The following is a 15,711-nucleotide window of genomic DNA, read 5'->3' as shown; positions in this document are numbered from 1 at the left end:
CCCAGTTCTTCTCTTAGGAAACTAACTTTTCCAAAATCAGGAAGACATGAATTAACTTAGTTTTTTTAAAAAAGCTTAACCTGAAAATTCCCATCCCCACCCCAACTCCATTACATTGGTGCTGGAAAGAATGAAGCTTCTTCCATAATTTCTTTTTCCTAGAGAAACCTCTATAAAAATAAACCAAGAAAGCAGTAACAAGAGAAGTCTGTGTCTATACCTTGTGTGTCTCTGTGTTCTTCTATCTAGCTTCTTGCATATGTGAAGTGTTCCAAGTATGTAATAAACTGATTTTCTGTGTAGCTCTTTGGGTTATAATTCTGCAGTACATGTCATGCTAACTTGACAACCTGTTAATTTCTCCACTCCTGTTATAGCCATCCACTTTCTCGTCTTGTTTGTTCCCTCTAGCATTTCTACCAGTAGACTCTGCTCACATGGGATTCAGATGACAATCCACTTGCTTACATTTGATTTTCTGGCTCTTAGATGCCTTACTTACACATTTATTTTTGCTCGTTCTCCTAAACCTCTTAGTCCTTTGCCACTGAGCAAGCTGTATCACTTTGCAGCTTCTCTCTGCTGTGTAGCAATGAAGTTATAATAACAAATCCTTTTTAACTCCTTCCAGTTTGACCATGGGAAACTGTTTTTTCAGAATTCAGGCAGATGAAGCCTGAAATACTTAATTTCTTCAATAGACGTATAGCTGGCTTGCCAGACACTACCTTATCTGTAATTGCCAGTATGCTAACATTGCATTTCTTTCTCCCTTAGTTGGTCAGAAAACACAATATGGCCTCAAGGGGTGCTGGTGCGACATAGCAGATGCTTATATAGAGCCATGGGGCCCTACAACGTGGCAGTGCCTTCCGATGTGTCCCATGCCCGCTTTTATGCAAGTACCGCTTATTTCTTTTCAAACATAAGCTTAGGGGTAAGTTTAGGAGGCCTGTGTGTGTGTGGCACATACTAGGGAATTAGTACATGGTAATTATTGCTTCTATAATAATGGCCATTGTCCTTTGGAAGTGTCTTCTGAAAGGCAGCTTCAAGGTCAAATACCATTATCCCAGCTTCAACTTGTTTCCCTAGTTACATTAGAATTTGTTGAGTCTAGTAGTATTACTTGATATGAGTAGACAGTTACTTAAGACTTGCCTTTTTCATCTTATAATTTTTATTTGTAATAGTTTGATTTAATGGTATCCTTATTATATTGTATCTGTGTATCCTTAAGCAATATTTAATATAGTAATGTAATGGGATGGGTTTTGTTTTTCTGTTTTTGTTTTTTGTTTTTGTATCTGTGATATGTATTATCTCCTTAAAATACCTTGACTTCCCTTTGGAAAGTCAGACAAATGCCATGATCTGAAGCCTAACTTTTTTCTGTATTAAAAAGGAAAAAGGCTTACAAGTTAAAAAGGAAAAAGCAATAGAAATCCACTAAACACAGCTTCTCTTCCATTTGAATTTATGCCTTGGGTTATGTTCTTGATCTTTCAGTTTTCCAGAAATTCTGGCTCTAGGGGACAGAAGTGTTTACTTATCTGAGAAAGGCCAGATGACCAATGAGAATGGGGAAAGAAGGTGCATGCAGGGACCGTTCTTAATAAAAATGCCCATAGTGCAGTGCATTACCTTTAAATGGAGATCATATTCTAAAAAATAATTGGAGACCATTGTTTTGAGATACCTGTATTCTTTTCTCCCTTCCTACTATGCTTCTTGTGAGGGTACATGACCTTTCTAGTTCTGCAGGTGTTTGCTACTAAGGGTCTTGCAATTAAATATGTGGACTTGAATCAGGGCAGGATGTTTGTAAATACCAGGAAGGGTGGGGCAGGGTGGAGGTTGGGAGGAGCATGCGGAAGGTGAAAGACCCTTGAGTGAGGAAACTATAAGCATCTCCTGACCTCCTGTGGGATTGCCTTATGATGGAGGAGTGGACTTAAGTCACACTGCATAAGCATTTGGTTTCTGTGCAGAGTATTTAATTCAGCCAGCTGAATCCCAGAGGCCATTAATTCTGTTGGCCCTCACTGTCCCCTGGAAACCTACAATAACCAGATGTTGTATTAGAATTTTCTGATTGAAAAATAAGTATTTTCCTTGCTAGCACTGGACAGCTGGAGAATTGGATGGAATCCAAAGGAGTTTTAGGAATGTTAATTTATTACTGATTGTGCATGACCAAACAGGTAAATCAGTGCTTCTCAAAGTGGTCCTTGGGCCACTTGCATATGTCACCTGGCTCACCCTTTAAAACCAGTGACGGAGGCTGCAGCCTCAGCCTTCTGAGTCAGAATCTCTGAAGGATCCCAGGAATTTGCAGCATTTACATGTTTGGAAATGATTCTCAGGCACACTGACATTTGAGAAAACTCATTTAAAATGTGCCTGTGACCTATAGCTGTTAAAATTTAAAGCCTGTACTCACCTTTTTTACTCATTCAGTTTATAGCTTACTAGCACATTTAATTATAATTGTTATAATTGCCATACAATCTGAAATTGACTGAGTCCATTAAGAATATTAATTCTGAGCCAATTTTTATACAGGATACTTCTGGATATCATGTAAAAAACCCAGGTTAAACATTTTCTTTCTTCCAAAGGACCCTGAGAAGCTGGCTATCTTTTAGAGCTATCATGATAATTTGGCTTGATTCTCAGATTTGAGATCTAAATTAGTTCTTTTAGATGTGATATACTACCATATAGCAATTTGCTACCTGTAACTTCTGTGTTTCTATTCATTAATGCATTTTTATAAGTAAACCAGGATTTAGTCTCTTAGAGTGAAGAATTTGGTTGAAGTGAAAAAATTGAGCCCTGTTTTTAGCCAAACTCTATTTATGACTAATTTTTCCTTTCTTCCTCATTGTCCTGTGTTTCTGCATTCTTCTTCTTGATATCCAGAAAAACAAAACAAAACACTAGAAATAAGTGGTGTAGAGGATTTGAGTCAGTGACCATGGTGGGTAAAAAAAATCTTAAAGATAAATTAATAAATTATTGTATTGATATTTCAATTTGTCTTGGACTAGCCCACAAACTCACATTGAATTTTAAATGGTTATGTCTTAAGTGGTTATATAAGTACCTACATAATATCCTCAGTTTTTGCCTCTTGACTTGCTAAGTCTAAAATATTTCCCATTTGGTCCTTTATCTAGCTCCTATCTTAGGTAAATATACTTTTGGTTATCTCAAAATATATACCTAAAATATAATCTAAGAAAAATCTTCAGAGGCAGAGTTCTTTTAGGTATAATCCCTCTTTGTATCTCAGGGGTATTGAAATAAAATTTATTTCATCAATAAATTTTGAGCAAAAAGGAAAAGGTTTGGGTCTCTACCGTAAGAAATAGCCTGGTTGACACTTAGTAAGCAGATCCATTTTTATGGCATAGAGGAACCTATAAATATGAGATTATTTTAGGAAAAGTGAGAACAATTATAGTCTATCTCTATGAAATAACATTTTATTTTTAAATTTCCTTACAGTTCCTGTTTCATCGTCCATTAAGGCTGTTGAATCTGCTTATCCTCATTGAGGGCAGTGTCGTCTTCTACCAGCTCTATTCCTTACTGCGGTCGGAGAAGTGGAACCACACGCTTTCCATGGCTCTCATCCTCTTCTGCAACTACTATGTTCTATTTAAGCTTCTCCGGGACAGAATCGTATTAGGCAGGGCATACTCCTATCCACTCAACAGTTATGAACTGAAGGCAAACTAAGCTGCCTCTCAACAATGAGGGAGAACTCAGATAAAAATATTTTTCATACGTTCTATTTTTTTTCTTGCGATTTTTATAAATATTTAAGATATTTTATATTTTGTATACTATTATGTTTTGAAAGTGGGAAGGGTAAGGGATATTAAATGTATCCATAAACAAGGTGATGTGATCTTTCATGTGTTAGTACATTTGAATAATATACATCTGAGAGGTGTGCCTCTCCAGTAAAGAAATTGATTTGTTTGTATGGCTTCAGAATAACTCATTCATTTATGAACACATGTCATATATCTCTTGACATCATACTTTGCAGTGTTCACTTTTCTTTCAATCCTTCTAGTTATCTTTAGTCTTCAATCGGCCTTATTGCTACAGAAAGGGAGATCAGTGGAGTTGCCTGCCAACACCCATTCTTTCTTCAGTTGGCTAATAGAATTAGAATGTGCGGGGGAAAGAGTAGGTTGTACATAGTCCTGAGTGGGATTCTCTTTGTTGCCTACTGGGAGGAAGCATTTCGGAGATAGAAACTCAGTGATCTCTTCTGCCCTATACCATTTAAATATACTTTTGAATAAGCTACTGTCCTAAATCTCAGGATATTGCTGTCGTCTTCCCTGTTCTTTTATTTCTTTTGCCTCTAAAGATTATCTTTTTGTTTTTAGCTATTTAAAATAATACTTTTTAAGACAGAAAGTCTTTAAGACTGGCCAGATCAGTGCGAGAAGATGAGTGCACGTGCCATGTGGGCTGGAGTGTGGGCAGGTTGAAAACATTAGGTACCTGGGAGAATGGGCAAGTCCTCTGCTAAATAGTCATAGACACAGTTCAGCAGCAGCCCATGCACGGTGGCATGTTTGAAGTTATGAGTGGAAGTAAATTCTAAGAAATTACTTCTTTGTCCTCTAATAATTTGGTCTGTGCCCAAAATGTGTGTGTTTAATTTCACACCCGGAACATTCATGTTTGTGAGCATTAACCCTTTTCAGTCCATGTTCTTGAGATGTAATATACTTAGTCAATTGATGTCACCAGTCATCCAAACTTCTGAGGCCTTGTCTGAGAGCCTCAGTATATTCTTATATTTCTGTTCTCGGTTGGGTTTTTTTACTTTGTGAAGCTGATGAAACACAATATGAAGTAAGAAGATCAATCATGTAATTCATCAACTTGTTCTGAAAACAATTCTTGCAGAATTCCCAGCATGTTTTTAGCAAAGGCAGCATTGTGAGTAGTAGGTGTGTATACAGCTACCCACGGTGACTGCTATGTTTAAATTAATAATTTTTGCCTTAAATATTTTGCCTCATATACTTTTTTTTTTAAAGTAAAACTATTTGGCATTCAGTTTGAGTCTATTTGGCCATTCCAAAAAATATGTATTGCCTTTGCTGATTTGGTTCAGTGGATAGAGTGTTGGCTCATGGACTGAAGGGTCCCAGGTTCGATTCCAGCCAAGGGCACGTATCTAGGTTGCGGGCTCGATCCTGGGTGAGCAGGAGGCAACCAATTGATGTGTCTCTCTCACATTGATGTTTTTCTCTCTCTGTCTCTCCCCCTCCCTTCCACTCTCTCTGAAAAGCAATGGGAAAAATACCCTTAGGTGAGGTTTAACAAGAAAACAAAACAAAAAAATCTTTATTGACCACTAGGCACTATATTAGGCATTGGAGGACATAGTCTTGTGAATAAGAACTGCAAAACCCTACCCTCATAGTTTACAATATGGGGATTAGGGGGTACGGATGTAAATGGTGCCATAAACAAATTTATAATGTCTCCTGGTAGTAGTGTGGTCAAGAGAAGATAAATCAGGGCAAGAAAATAGGAAGTATAATGAATAGCATTGCTAGAATGCATCTCTGAGATGATTTTTGAGCAAAGACCAGAAGCAAGACTGAGCCATGTAAGTAGCTTTGGGGAGAATTCCATGTTATAGTAACAGCAAGGGCAGTGCCCTGAGGTGGGAACAATTTTGGCATATTGGGGAAATAGTAAGATAACCAGTGTATTGTATTTTTATGTGAAGTGGTTCAGCCTAACTATGGTGGTTCTTGGGGTGGGAGAGGGTGGGAAAGCTGTCATCTTTCCTTAGAATCTTAAAGATATGCTTCTTTTGACAAACATTTTGATGAGATTACTTGACAGCTAAAAGCAAAATGGGTGGCCTGCACATAAGGATGTCTCATCAAAACAGTCCCAAGTTGGCTCTCTCATTGAAAAGTAGCCCAGATGAACTGATTAGAGATCATAGACTAGTCTTGTAAGCTGACAGCATTCCCCCTTCTAGTTTGACCTGTCTTGGCCATATCCTAAAGGAGCAGCACAGGAGAACCAGATGCCAGGTTGACTAAACAAATAAAAGAATGTAAGAAAGAAAAATTAAACCCTTCAGTTCATCATGCTCTGGCTCATTTCAGCTGTCCTTTGTAGGTATCACATTCTGATGGGGAGAGAAAAATTACCAGTTACCTGTGTGACCTATGATTTACAGATCATGTGAAAGAAAGAATACCATCTTGCTTAGTGATAGGAGGAGGTACATGCCCATTAAAGAAGGCCCCCCCTTTTTTAGGTAATTGTTTATATGTTGGGAAAGTAAATGGTGTGTTGGAAAAAAAAGGATCAATTGGGTGAACTTGGGATACAGGGAAAGGAAAAGATGCTTGACCAGTTTTAGTTATCTGGGTGGCTTAAGGTGGGTAAATGTGTCAGAGGTGGGTCATTCAAGGCATGAGCATGGTGAAAATGTTCTTCAATATTCTTTTTACTCTGGTTCCATATTGTATTCCCTAAGCTTCCTTCCCTCCGCTCCCTATCAATCACCACCACCTCACCACCCATTTCTGTTTACTGAGTATCTATGCCAGACACTGTGGGTGCCAGAGAGAGTGATGTTAAGAGTTTAACTAATAGAAAGCAAACAAGTCAATAATTATAACACAAAGGTGTTCAGTAAAGGAAATATATGCAAGATACAGAGGAGAGGCAGAAAAGAGGGTGAGCAACCTCTTTGGAAGGCTTTTTTGCAGCAGTAACATGGTGCATTTTGGGGGAGAACTAGATGATTGCCACATGGGTGAGGAAGGTGGGGTTCATGCAGTGAGAACAGGATATACAAAAAGTCGAGGCATGAGTTTGCACTTGGTTTTTAAATAACGAGTTCAATAATGCGGGAGAGGTAGGCAAGGAATAGAGAAGGACTTGAATTCCACATTAAGGGGTTTGTAGATTGCAGGTTTTCAAAGGGGTGATCCTTGGATACGGCATCAGACTTTCTAAGGCAACATCTTGAGGGTGAAGCCCAATAATACACACCTTTCACACGTAATTTTTTTAAAATTTTGTTAAAATTTCTCATATTAAAAAACGCCATGAACTTTCTATGTAGAACAAAATTCTACATAATAATTCTACCAATAATTAAAGAAAAAAGAGCAAGGGAGAGAAAGAAACTGTTACAGTGTAATTCAGATCATTTTAAAAAGTAAAATCAAGTGCAATTTTGTTTACACATGGTATATATTAAAGTCTTGATATGTTCACTTAAAAAAAAAGGGTCCTCAGGGGAGTGTCAAGTTTTACTGAAGTCCAGGAAGTGGAGGCAACCTTCAGAGAAGAGGCTGTAAGGAGAGAAGGGCTCCAGAACAACTGGGAAAGATGAGGAGTGAGGGCAACTGTGAGGCCAGTTGGGGTGGGAGGGAGGGGTTGCAGGAGAGGGAAGCAGGAGGGGGACCAGGGAGTGTCTAGAAGAAAAAGGCATTTAGGGCAGTAGCGAGGGCTGACAGGAGCAGGCCTAGGAAGTGTGATGATCTAAATGGAATATTGTTACCAAAATGCTATTATTTTTATCCCCTTGACTGTGACATCTTTCACTGCAAATATCACCGGCTTGTGAGCCTGGGTTGCATAACTGTTTTCCTAAAAGTTTCATTTTGACATATTGAGTACCCCCCCGCCCCTTTTTTTGTGATAATCTATGCCAAGATAACAAACTTTTGCTTTTTTAACCCCTAGAGCATCATTAAAATAATCATTCAAATGAAAGACTAGTCCCCCTTGACTGACTCAGGTGAAAGAAAAATTGAGTTCACTTTGGTGTAGGTGGATCCAAACTTCTTAAGCTGTGGAGTTTTGAGAAGCAATAGCTTTTCTTTTCTTCTCACTTTTCAATTACAATAGCCATTGACTTATACTGGGTATCTTGGGTGACATGTGTGATTGCAACTATAAGAGAGTGAAGTTGCAAATGTTGACAATTATTAAGAGGTAAAACAAGAAAATTTACTAAAGAAAGTCATCAGGCTTACCCGGCGTGCCTCAGTGGTTGAGCGTCGACCAGGAGGTCACGGTTCGCTTCCCGGTCAGGGCACATGCCCGGGTTGTGGGCTTGAGCCCCAGTGTGGGGTGTGCAGGAGGCAGCCAATCAATGATTCTCATCACTGATGTTTCTATCTCTCTCTCTTCCTCTTTGAAATAATATATATATATACAGATATATATATAAACATATATATAAAATCATCAGGACTTTCTTGTGAAACCATACTTTGAAGTAATAAAAAATGACATCAAACTAGAACAATGAGCCTGATGCACATAATGCCCCTTTCCTAGCATCGATTTTGATGACCCCGTGTCCTCCTCCAGTTCATAGTGCCATCATAGGTATTGCATTTTATATCATTTATTAGAGTACATTTGTAAAGCATAACAATCTGTTTTAATTACACATAAATGTCTCTATGGATAGGTTTAATATATTTTTTAATAGAAAAACATTTTGATTATGTCTTTGGAATCATATTCGTCAAGCTCAACAAACAGGCTGAAATCATGTTGCTTTCTAATAAACTTCTTTGAAAAAGTGCTTTACCTTGCAGAATTAGACGCCAGGAAGTACTATGGCATTAAGTTATTGCAAAGCATTGTGATTCATCCAGTAAAATGCATGGCTATTTATGTCATGAATTTCTTTTATTTAGTTACATCCTCCTTCAGCCTCATAGAGAAGTGATCCCTGCATTTATTTGCTCATGAACCTCCAGGCTACTAAATGATCTACTGTGTGCCCATCAATCTCTGGTTGTTCCCCAATTTTATCCTTTCTGGACTGACACTGATCCCAGGCAATTACCCTTCTACAATCTCCCTTCCTCGTGCTAGCTCCCTCTTCTGGCCTGACTTCGCTAGAAAAGGTGTTGAAAAAGTACATGTTCTTTGTTATTCCACATTTTGAGCTGATCTTCCTGCTGGAAGTACCTAAAATCATACTCCTGGCAACACTTAACCCCAAGATTCATACTGTCATCAGATAGGACAGGCAGAATCTAGCTCTAATCAATCCTGGTGGGAATTGGACCGACCCTGAACCTCTCCTATTCCAATCCCAGATAAAGGAATCATGTTCCCCAGTACCTCTTCAGGCAGGAACCCACAGCCTGTATAGACAAATGACTGTCCCACCCAATTTTAGTCAAATGTGATCATCATGTGCTAAACATTAGACATGAAAGGAACAGTTTATCTTGGACCTCTCACTTCATCATCGACAGGAGTTAACCCATTCTGTGACGATGGAAGTTCCTAAACCACTCTCAAGGAGAATGGAACACTGGTATTACCTTGCACCAACAGGACTTCACAACCCAACCAGCTAAGACCACACAAAATCTCAGAAGTATTTATTCATAGTTACTACTCTCTATTTTTCTTAAACGATCAAAGCAAAAATCTCAGTGCCTAAGTGTCTTCCCTAGTGCTTTCAATTGGGTTTGCAATTGCGTTTAATTTGATGACAGTCAGTAGGTGACTTGAACACTATTAACAATCCTATTAAAAGATGCTAGTTGCTACATTTCCCCCCTTACTCTTTCATTTGGTAACTTAATGGCTTTAAATTTTGCTCTTGGTTGTTTATAGGCTGTTTCATTTGCTACCATCCCTCTCCTCTTTTTCATTAGGCTCTTCAAGGATTTAAGAGTTCTAAAGCTCTTGATAAATGTTGGGAATGATGTTTACATTTTTTTATTTCCCCAGAATCCAGAATTTTTACATAATCAATATCTTGAATTTTAGGCTAACAGTATCTTAATGGGGTTCTTGGTCAGGTCTCTTCATATTCCATGTGAAGCAGAGAATAAAAACCAATTCCCTTTTGGAAAAAAAAAAAAGTTGGCCTGGGAAGGCCATTTTGCAAATAAATAGAGGCTATTACCTTCTTAAAGCAACCATTAACACTGAAAGAAAACACTTCAAATTTGACATTTAAAATCAGCCACGCCCATTTAGGGGACTGATCGTTGAAATAGCCCTTTGAGAACTGGTTCTGCAGCCCTTTCTGGCGCACTCTGTAGGTCCCCTTAAGCACAGCAGCACCTCTCCTGCCCCTCCCCTGGATGGGATCTGATTCCCAGCCAGCCATTCCCAGGGGGTTTAGCTTTCAGTCCCGAGTAGGTGACCAGATAGGTAATTCAGGGCATTTTGAGGAACAATTCCAGGAGTAAAATATGTTTTCGTTGCATTGGAATGGCATTTCCTCAGCGCCAGGCTCGCCCAGGCCACAGGAAGATTATGACAGTTGACAGGCTGGGTGTTAGTCAAAAGAGAAGCCCACACTGCAGCGGCGGGACCCTGAGAAGTGAGTCGGCTCCTGAGGCCTTCTGGAGTGACTGGGGAGGGAAGCCCATAGTAGGAAATATCTCCAGACAGTTGTCACTGTGTCTCAGGATGACATCCAGATGCCCACCACGGCTCCTGAAGATGATGCTACCAACGAAAGATGTCAGTCTTGAGAACATGGCAGCCGTTCAATAAAGCAACGTGGGTGCCGCAAATTGAACTCACTTGCTAATATGTAAATAGTGGCTTCTCAGCCTGTGTCCAAGTAAAAACAGAGCTCCTACATGTTACAAACACAAATTAAAATAATCACAAAATAGTTTCAATATTTCATCACTCGGCTCAGAGTTCTGCTGGAGAAGCAAAGTGCAGTTCCTCCCCTCTCTCGAATTCTAACTGGAATTCTAACAGTCTATCAAGGCGTGGAAACCATGGTGTACTGAGATTGCTATGAAGCCTACCCGCCCACATTTTCTGATAAGGCAGGAATGTACTTTTCAAATCTGAACATGGCCTTTCTCATCTGTCACCACTATATTTCTTCACCTTGCTTCCCTAGGGGGCAAAATGCTGTACCCTAGGACTTCTCTCAGGGGTTGACATCTCATTGCCTGTTGGTTCAACGTCTTTCTCATCTAGTGAAAATGCAAAGACACTGACCAAAGACCTATTGACTGCTCCCCCTGCTCACTCATCTCAGTGCCTCGGAAAGCAGAAGCCATCAGCTAGCCTGCCCCTGCTATAGACACCGGCTTAGAAGGTATAGGACAAGGTTTCCAAACTGTAAGGCTTACCAGGGAAGAAAGGAGAGAGGACTATGTATCTATTGTCGGGCACCAGCTGCTAATTCCTCACTGGAGGAGGTAACTTGAGCTCATTTCCTACCCAGCCCAGCACCAGCCTTGGTTGTGAGGTCTGCCCAGAGGAATTGCTGGCCCTTAGAGAAATTTCTGCAATGATTGTGCTTCCGGACAGAGCTCAGCCAGACGTGAACCTGAGAGGAGGTACATAGGGCTAAAAGTAGGCCTATTTTTCTTGTTTCTCAAACAAGATAGTTGTCTTAGAAGGTTTGAAAGTGTTGATACCCTGATGGGTTTTGCCTTGAGAAGGGCTCCTATGAAGCCCTTTTCGGGGGAGCACCAAAAATCTGCCAGCAGGTTATATTAGTTCTTCCTCTCTCCAGCTGAAAAGGAAAGAACTATTTGAAGTTCTAAATAACTGACAAAATCAGGTTGGGTTATTGCTTCTGCTTTTATATAGACAGGAGAAGGGCAAGTTTGCGTGTCTAGGGTGGGTGGTGGATGAGGGGGATTGTGGGAGGGCGCCTCAAATCTGCTCTTGAGCAATGAAGGGAGAGGGAGGAAGGAAGGCACCCACTGGCTAAAATGAAATACATTTCAGAAGGGCAGCTGCCATCGAGAGGTAGGGCTACCCTGCTAGGGCTCCTCCTTAGCTTGTCCTGCAGTCCTGTCCCAGCCTAGTGTGGGAGGAGAGGTAGCTGAGCTAGGGGTGTTTTCTGCGAATGCCCCACCAGTTAAACACATACTGTTTGGAATGTAGTTCTGTCTATGTTGGGAGGCTTTTCTCCAAGGTGACATCCTGTTTTTAGACTGTGGTATTGGAATGGAAGCAATCCTGCCCAGCTATTGGGTTTATAAATCAGAGGTCAGGGTAGTGGCCGTTGGAGTCCCAAATTGATAAAAAGCCATGGCCTGAAAGTCTTCTTAGATTGTGTCTGTCTCAGAGGTGGCTCTTGAGTATGGGTGCTGATTTTCTATGCTGGCACATGGAGCCATCTTGGGCAGGGCAGCAGGAATTCCGGGGAAAGAGCATGAGCAAATTCACCCACTGGGAGATCTAAGTGTACGTTAGTTTGCTTTTCCAAATCTGCTCTATTCTGGAGAGTACACTTTCACACCGCATTAAAAAGCACAAAGTAAAGAGGAGGCCTTCAAACCTCAGTAGCAACATTTTTCAACACAAAGGATCTCTCTTTCTTTCACAAGTCATTGTCACAGCCAGTTCGCCACAGGAATAGATAGTGGCAATGGGGGAGTAACGCAACGCACAGACCAGCCCCGGATCTCACTGGGGCAAGCATTGCATCCTCTCCCTTATCTGACCTTTCCCACCTTCTCACGCAGACTTATCTAACTTTCATCTCTTGGTCCTTCCCTTGACCTTTCCTTTGACAAATGGACTAATTAATAAATGGCCAACAGGCTGAAGGAAGAGAAGAAGAGGCCCAAACAAGCCTAGCCTTGGGTAACCTGTGTCTGGACCAAAGATAAGTTAGCCTGTAATAAGTTCCCAATGAATCATGCGTTTTTTTCAGACACCAGAAGATGAAGCGAAGTCATTCTATCTGCCTCCCACTTCTTCCATCCAGAATCACAGATCTCCGCTGGGGCTGGTAAAAACAGCTGGTTGAGGTCTCTAGTCTCTGGCCATTCTTAGGAATAGTCATTTTATTCCTAAGTGTGACCCCTTCTGGTGTGACCCATGTGTTTTCTGCCAATTCCCCACAAAGAAGGCCGGGGGAAACTGTCTGGGTGGGACTCCGGATAGGGGACAGCAGGACCTTGGAATCTGTCACTGTGGAAGAAGGAGGATGGTCCATGATGGGGAAAGGAGGGCTGAATAAGATTAGGCTCTGGGGTCTTCCTGGCCTTGACCTGTGGAAAGGCTTAGAACCCCCTGATGGTCGCTCTATTTTTGAAGAAAGAAGGTTGTCCCCAGATGGCTCTGTCTCTGATGTGCGCTTCCTGCATTGCACTACTGCATCCTGGGTGGACAGCAGGTTAGCCAAACCTGGTTCTGGAGAAAGGCTGGGGCCTTCACATGTGCGGGATGCAGTGGCATCCATGGGCAAGGGCCCCTTGGCTCCTGTGTCTTGCTTTGGTTTCTCTTCCTTGGGGCTTTCTGAGGAGGAGGGAGAATCACCTTTGGCAGGTTTCCCGGAGGTCACATCAGTGGATCTAGGTTCTTCTGGGCTCTTCTCCGGAGGCTGAGCCCCACCTTCCGCTGGGCTCTGAGAGGGCAGGGGCTGTGGGATCTCTGTGTACTGAAGCTTAGGAGGGATGACGGGGACCGCCCTGGCCTGGCACATTTTGACCATGAAGGAGGTTCTCACAGCCGACACACTGACGGGAGCCGAGTTACGGCGGCCTGTCAGGGCATGAGCAACCATGTCCAGGTCCTGAGAGTCCTGGGAGTCAACCCTCCAGAGGTCTGCTTTACAGTGAGATGAGGTCATCCATGTGACCTTTGGGTCTTCTGGCTCAGAGAGCTGCATTCCAGGTGAACCAAATGAGGCCACATTTTCAAACTGGAAGAGGTCAGTGATGGGAATGGCAGAGTCCAAGTTCAGGGAAGAAGGCCTATTTTTCCCTTTTGGGGGCCCACACTCGGTGCTCTTCAGCTGTAACTTTGGGGGATGCTCTTCGTGCGGGGTGCTGTCCTGCACACGAGGTGAGCTCTCCTTGCTGCTCTCTGGTCTGGGCACACTACCTTGCTCAGTCTGAGGGCTGCTGTGCCCCAGGTGCGTCCCCTGTTCCTTTCCCTCTGCTAGGCTGACAGGGCTGGTTTCTGCTGGTTTGGGCTGCAAACCACCTGGTCTCTTCTGACTGGGAAGAGCCTCTATCCCTTTCAGGCCAGAGAACTCTCTGAAGGACCTCAGGGCTTTCTCATCCCATCCAGTAACCTCTCTCCTGGGTGCTGGGGGCTGCAGCAGGTCGGGGCTCCTCTCGGCTTCAAGATTAGCACAGCTGATGGAGGAGGGGCCCTTGAGAGTCCACTGGCTCTCAGCCGTGGGCTTGCTGTCTAGGGAATGGCTCTGGCGAAGGCTAGGTCTGTGGGAAAGCCTCTTCTCCAGCCGGTGGCACTGAAGGCCCTGCCCCTGGGCCTCTTGCCCATTTTTCAGGGTGGGGGAGTGAAGGGGACTCGTCACCCACTGGGGCTCCTCCCAGGGCTCCACCATCTCTAGGCCGTGCTGGGCCACGTCTGTCCCGGTGTCATCGTCATCGCCGTCCGAGGGCTCCTGTGTTGAATGGGCTGCATCCCCCTCTCCGGGTGGGGAGAGTTCAACCTCCCTTGTTGGGCTTGGAAAACCAGCGCCTTTTCCATCGGGAGCAGCATTCTTTGACTTCAGCTTCTCACTTTGTCCGGGAGAGGCCTTGTCTCCCTGACAAAGACTGGGGATCGCAGGGCTGCCTTTGGACTTCGGCTGGTCTATGTGTGGACTTGTCCTTGAATTCTTTGGTGAGTCTTCCCTCTCAGGGCCGTCCTTCTGTAGCTGGACTCGAGGTGCCTCCTCCAGAGGCGTTGGAGGGGGTGGAGCAGGTGGGATCAGGGGAGATAGGTTCCCCGGGCCTCCCACCTCCACCCTTGCTTGTGGAGAAGCCGTCTCCAATGGAATGATTTCCAGAGGAGCCAGGCTGGCGGGGTCTGGGCACGGAGTCTTCTCAGTCTCAGATCTGTGTAGGCTGCTGATTGCCTCTGGCTTCTCTCTATTGGCTGCTGTGGGAGCCTCCTCTGTGCTCTGTTTGGCTGGATCCCTAGCCCACTCCTCCAGAGGGGCAGAGACTGGAGCTGGGGTAGAGACACAAGGCAAGCTCCCAGGAGGCTCTGGGGGAGCAAAAGGCCTTGGATTTGACTCAAGGATGGGCTGAGTTGGGCTGACCTTCAGAGCAGGTGGTGGCAACGAGGGCAGCTCCTCCTCAGATTCAATGATTTTTAGCTCCTGCTGAATCTCAGGCCAGATCAGGGTGCTGGTCAGATCATCTTCATCCTGAAAAACATCAAGAAACTGCGTATTTAGAACCAAGGACTCTCAGGGCTGTCATCCTCACTGTCTGCCAGGGACTGGACCAGTGCCAGGCTGGGCACCTCAGCGAATAAAGGACACAGCACTAATAATCACTGGATGTTTATTCAGTGCTTACCATGTGCCATAGCATACAGTTGGCCCTCCATATCTAGGGTTCTGCACCTATGCATCTACGGGTTCAACCAACCTCAGATCGGAACTCACTCACTCTCTCTATATATATCTATATCTATATTATATCTATCTATATCTATATCTATCTATCCCTATCTCTATCTCTATCTCTATCTCTATATCTATATCTATCATCTATATCTATATCTATATCTATCTATATCTACATCTATATCTATCTATATCTATATCTATATATCTTATATCTATATATCTGTATATCTATCTATATCTATATAGATAGATATACAGATATATATATACTAGAGGCCCGGTGCACAAAAATTTGTGCACTCGGGGGGCAGGGGGAGGGGGGTCCCCCAGCCCGGCCGTGCCCTCTC

General features: G+C 42.9%; 2 protein-coding genes and 1 pseudogene across 4 annotated transcripts in view; 2 read left to right on the top strand and 1 right to left on the bottom strand.

The window, feature by feature from the left end:
• TMEM39A (transmembrane protein 39A) overlaps positions 1–3,997 on the top strand; it is a 33,614-nt gene extending 29,617 nt beyond the window's left edge. For all 3 annotated transcript variants that reach the window (XM_005875329.2, XM_005875330.2, XM_014546971.1), the window contains 2 exons: positions 778–898; positions 3,514–3,997. In XM_005875329.2, the coding sequence (XP_005875391.1) occupies positions 778–898; positions 3,514–3,747 (355 nt within the window). In that variant the 3' untranslated portion in view covers positions 3,748–3,997. The remainder of the gene's footprint in view (positions 1–777; positions 899–3,513) is intronic.
• Positions 1–12,611, top strand: part of LOC106727652 — a 30,620-nt pseudogene extending 18,009 nt beyond the window's left edge.
• ARHGAP31 (Rho GTPase activating protein 31) overlaps positions 8,419–15,711 on the bottom strand; it is a 111,941-nt gene continuing 104,648 nt past the window's right edge. Inside the window, exon 12 of the mRNA XM_005875328.2 lies at positions 8,419–15,157. Within this exon, the coding sequence (XP_005875390.1) occupies positions 12,725–15,157 (2,433 nt within the window). The 3' untranslated portion in view covers positions 8,419–12,724. The remainder of the gene's footprint in view (positions 15,158–15,711) is intronic.

The sequence above is a fragment of the Myotis brandtii genome, unplaced genomic scaffold (assembly GCF_000412655.1).
Source record: "Myotis brandtii unplaced genomic scaffold, ASM41265v1 scaffold46, whole genome shotgun sequence".
Taxonomy (NCBI): Eukaryota; Metazoa; Chordata; class Mammalia; order Chiroptera; family Vespertilionidae; genus Myotis; species Myotis brandtii.
The sequence above is the reverse complement of the archived record's forward strand: the minus strand, read 5'-3'. Positions and strand labels throughout refer to the sequence as shown.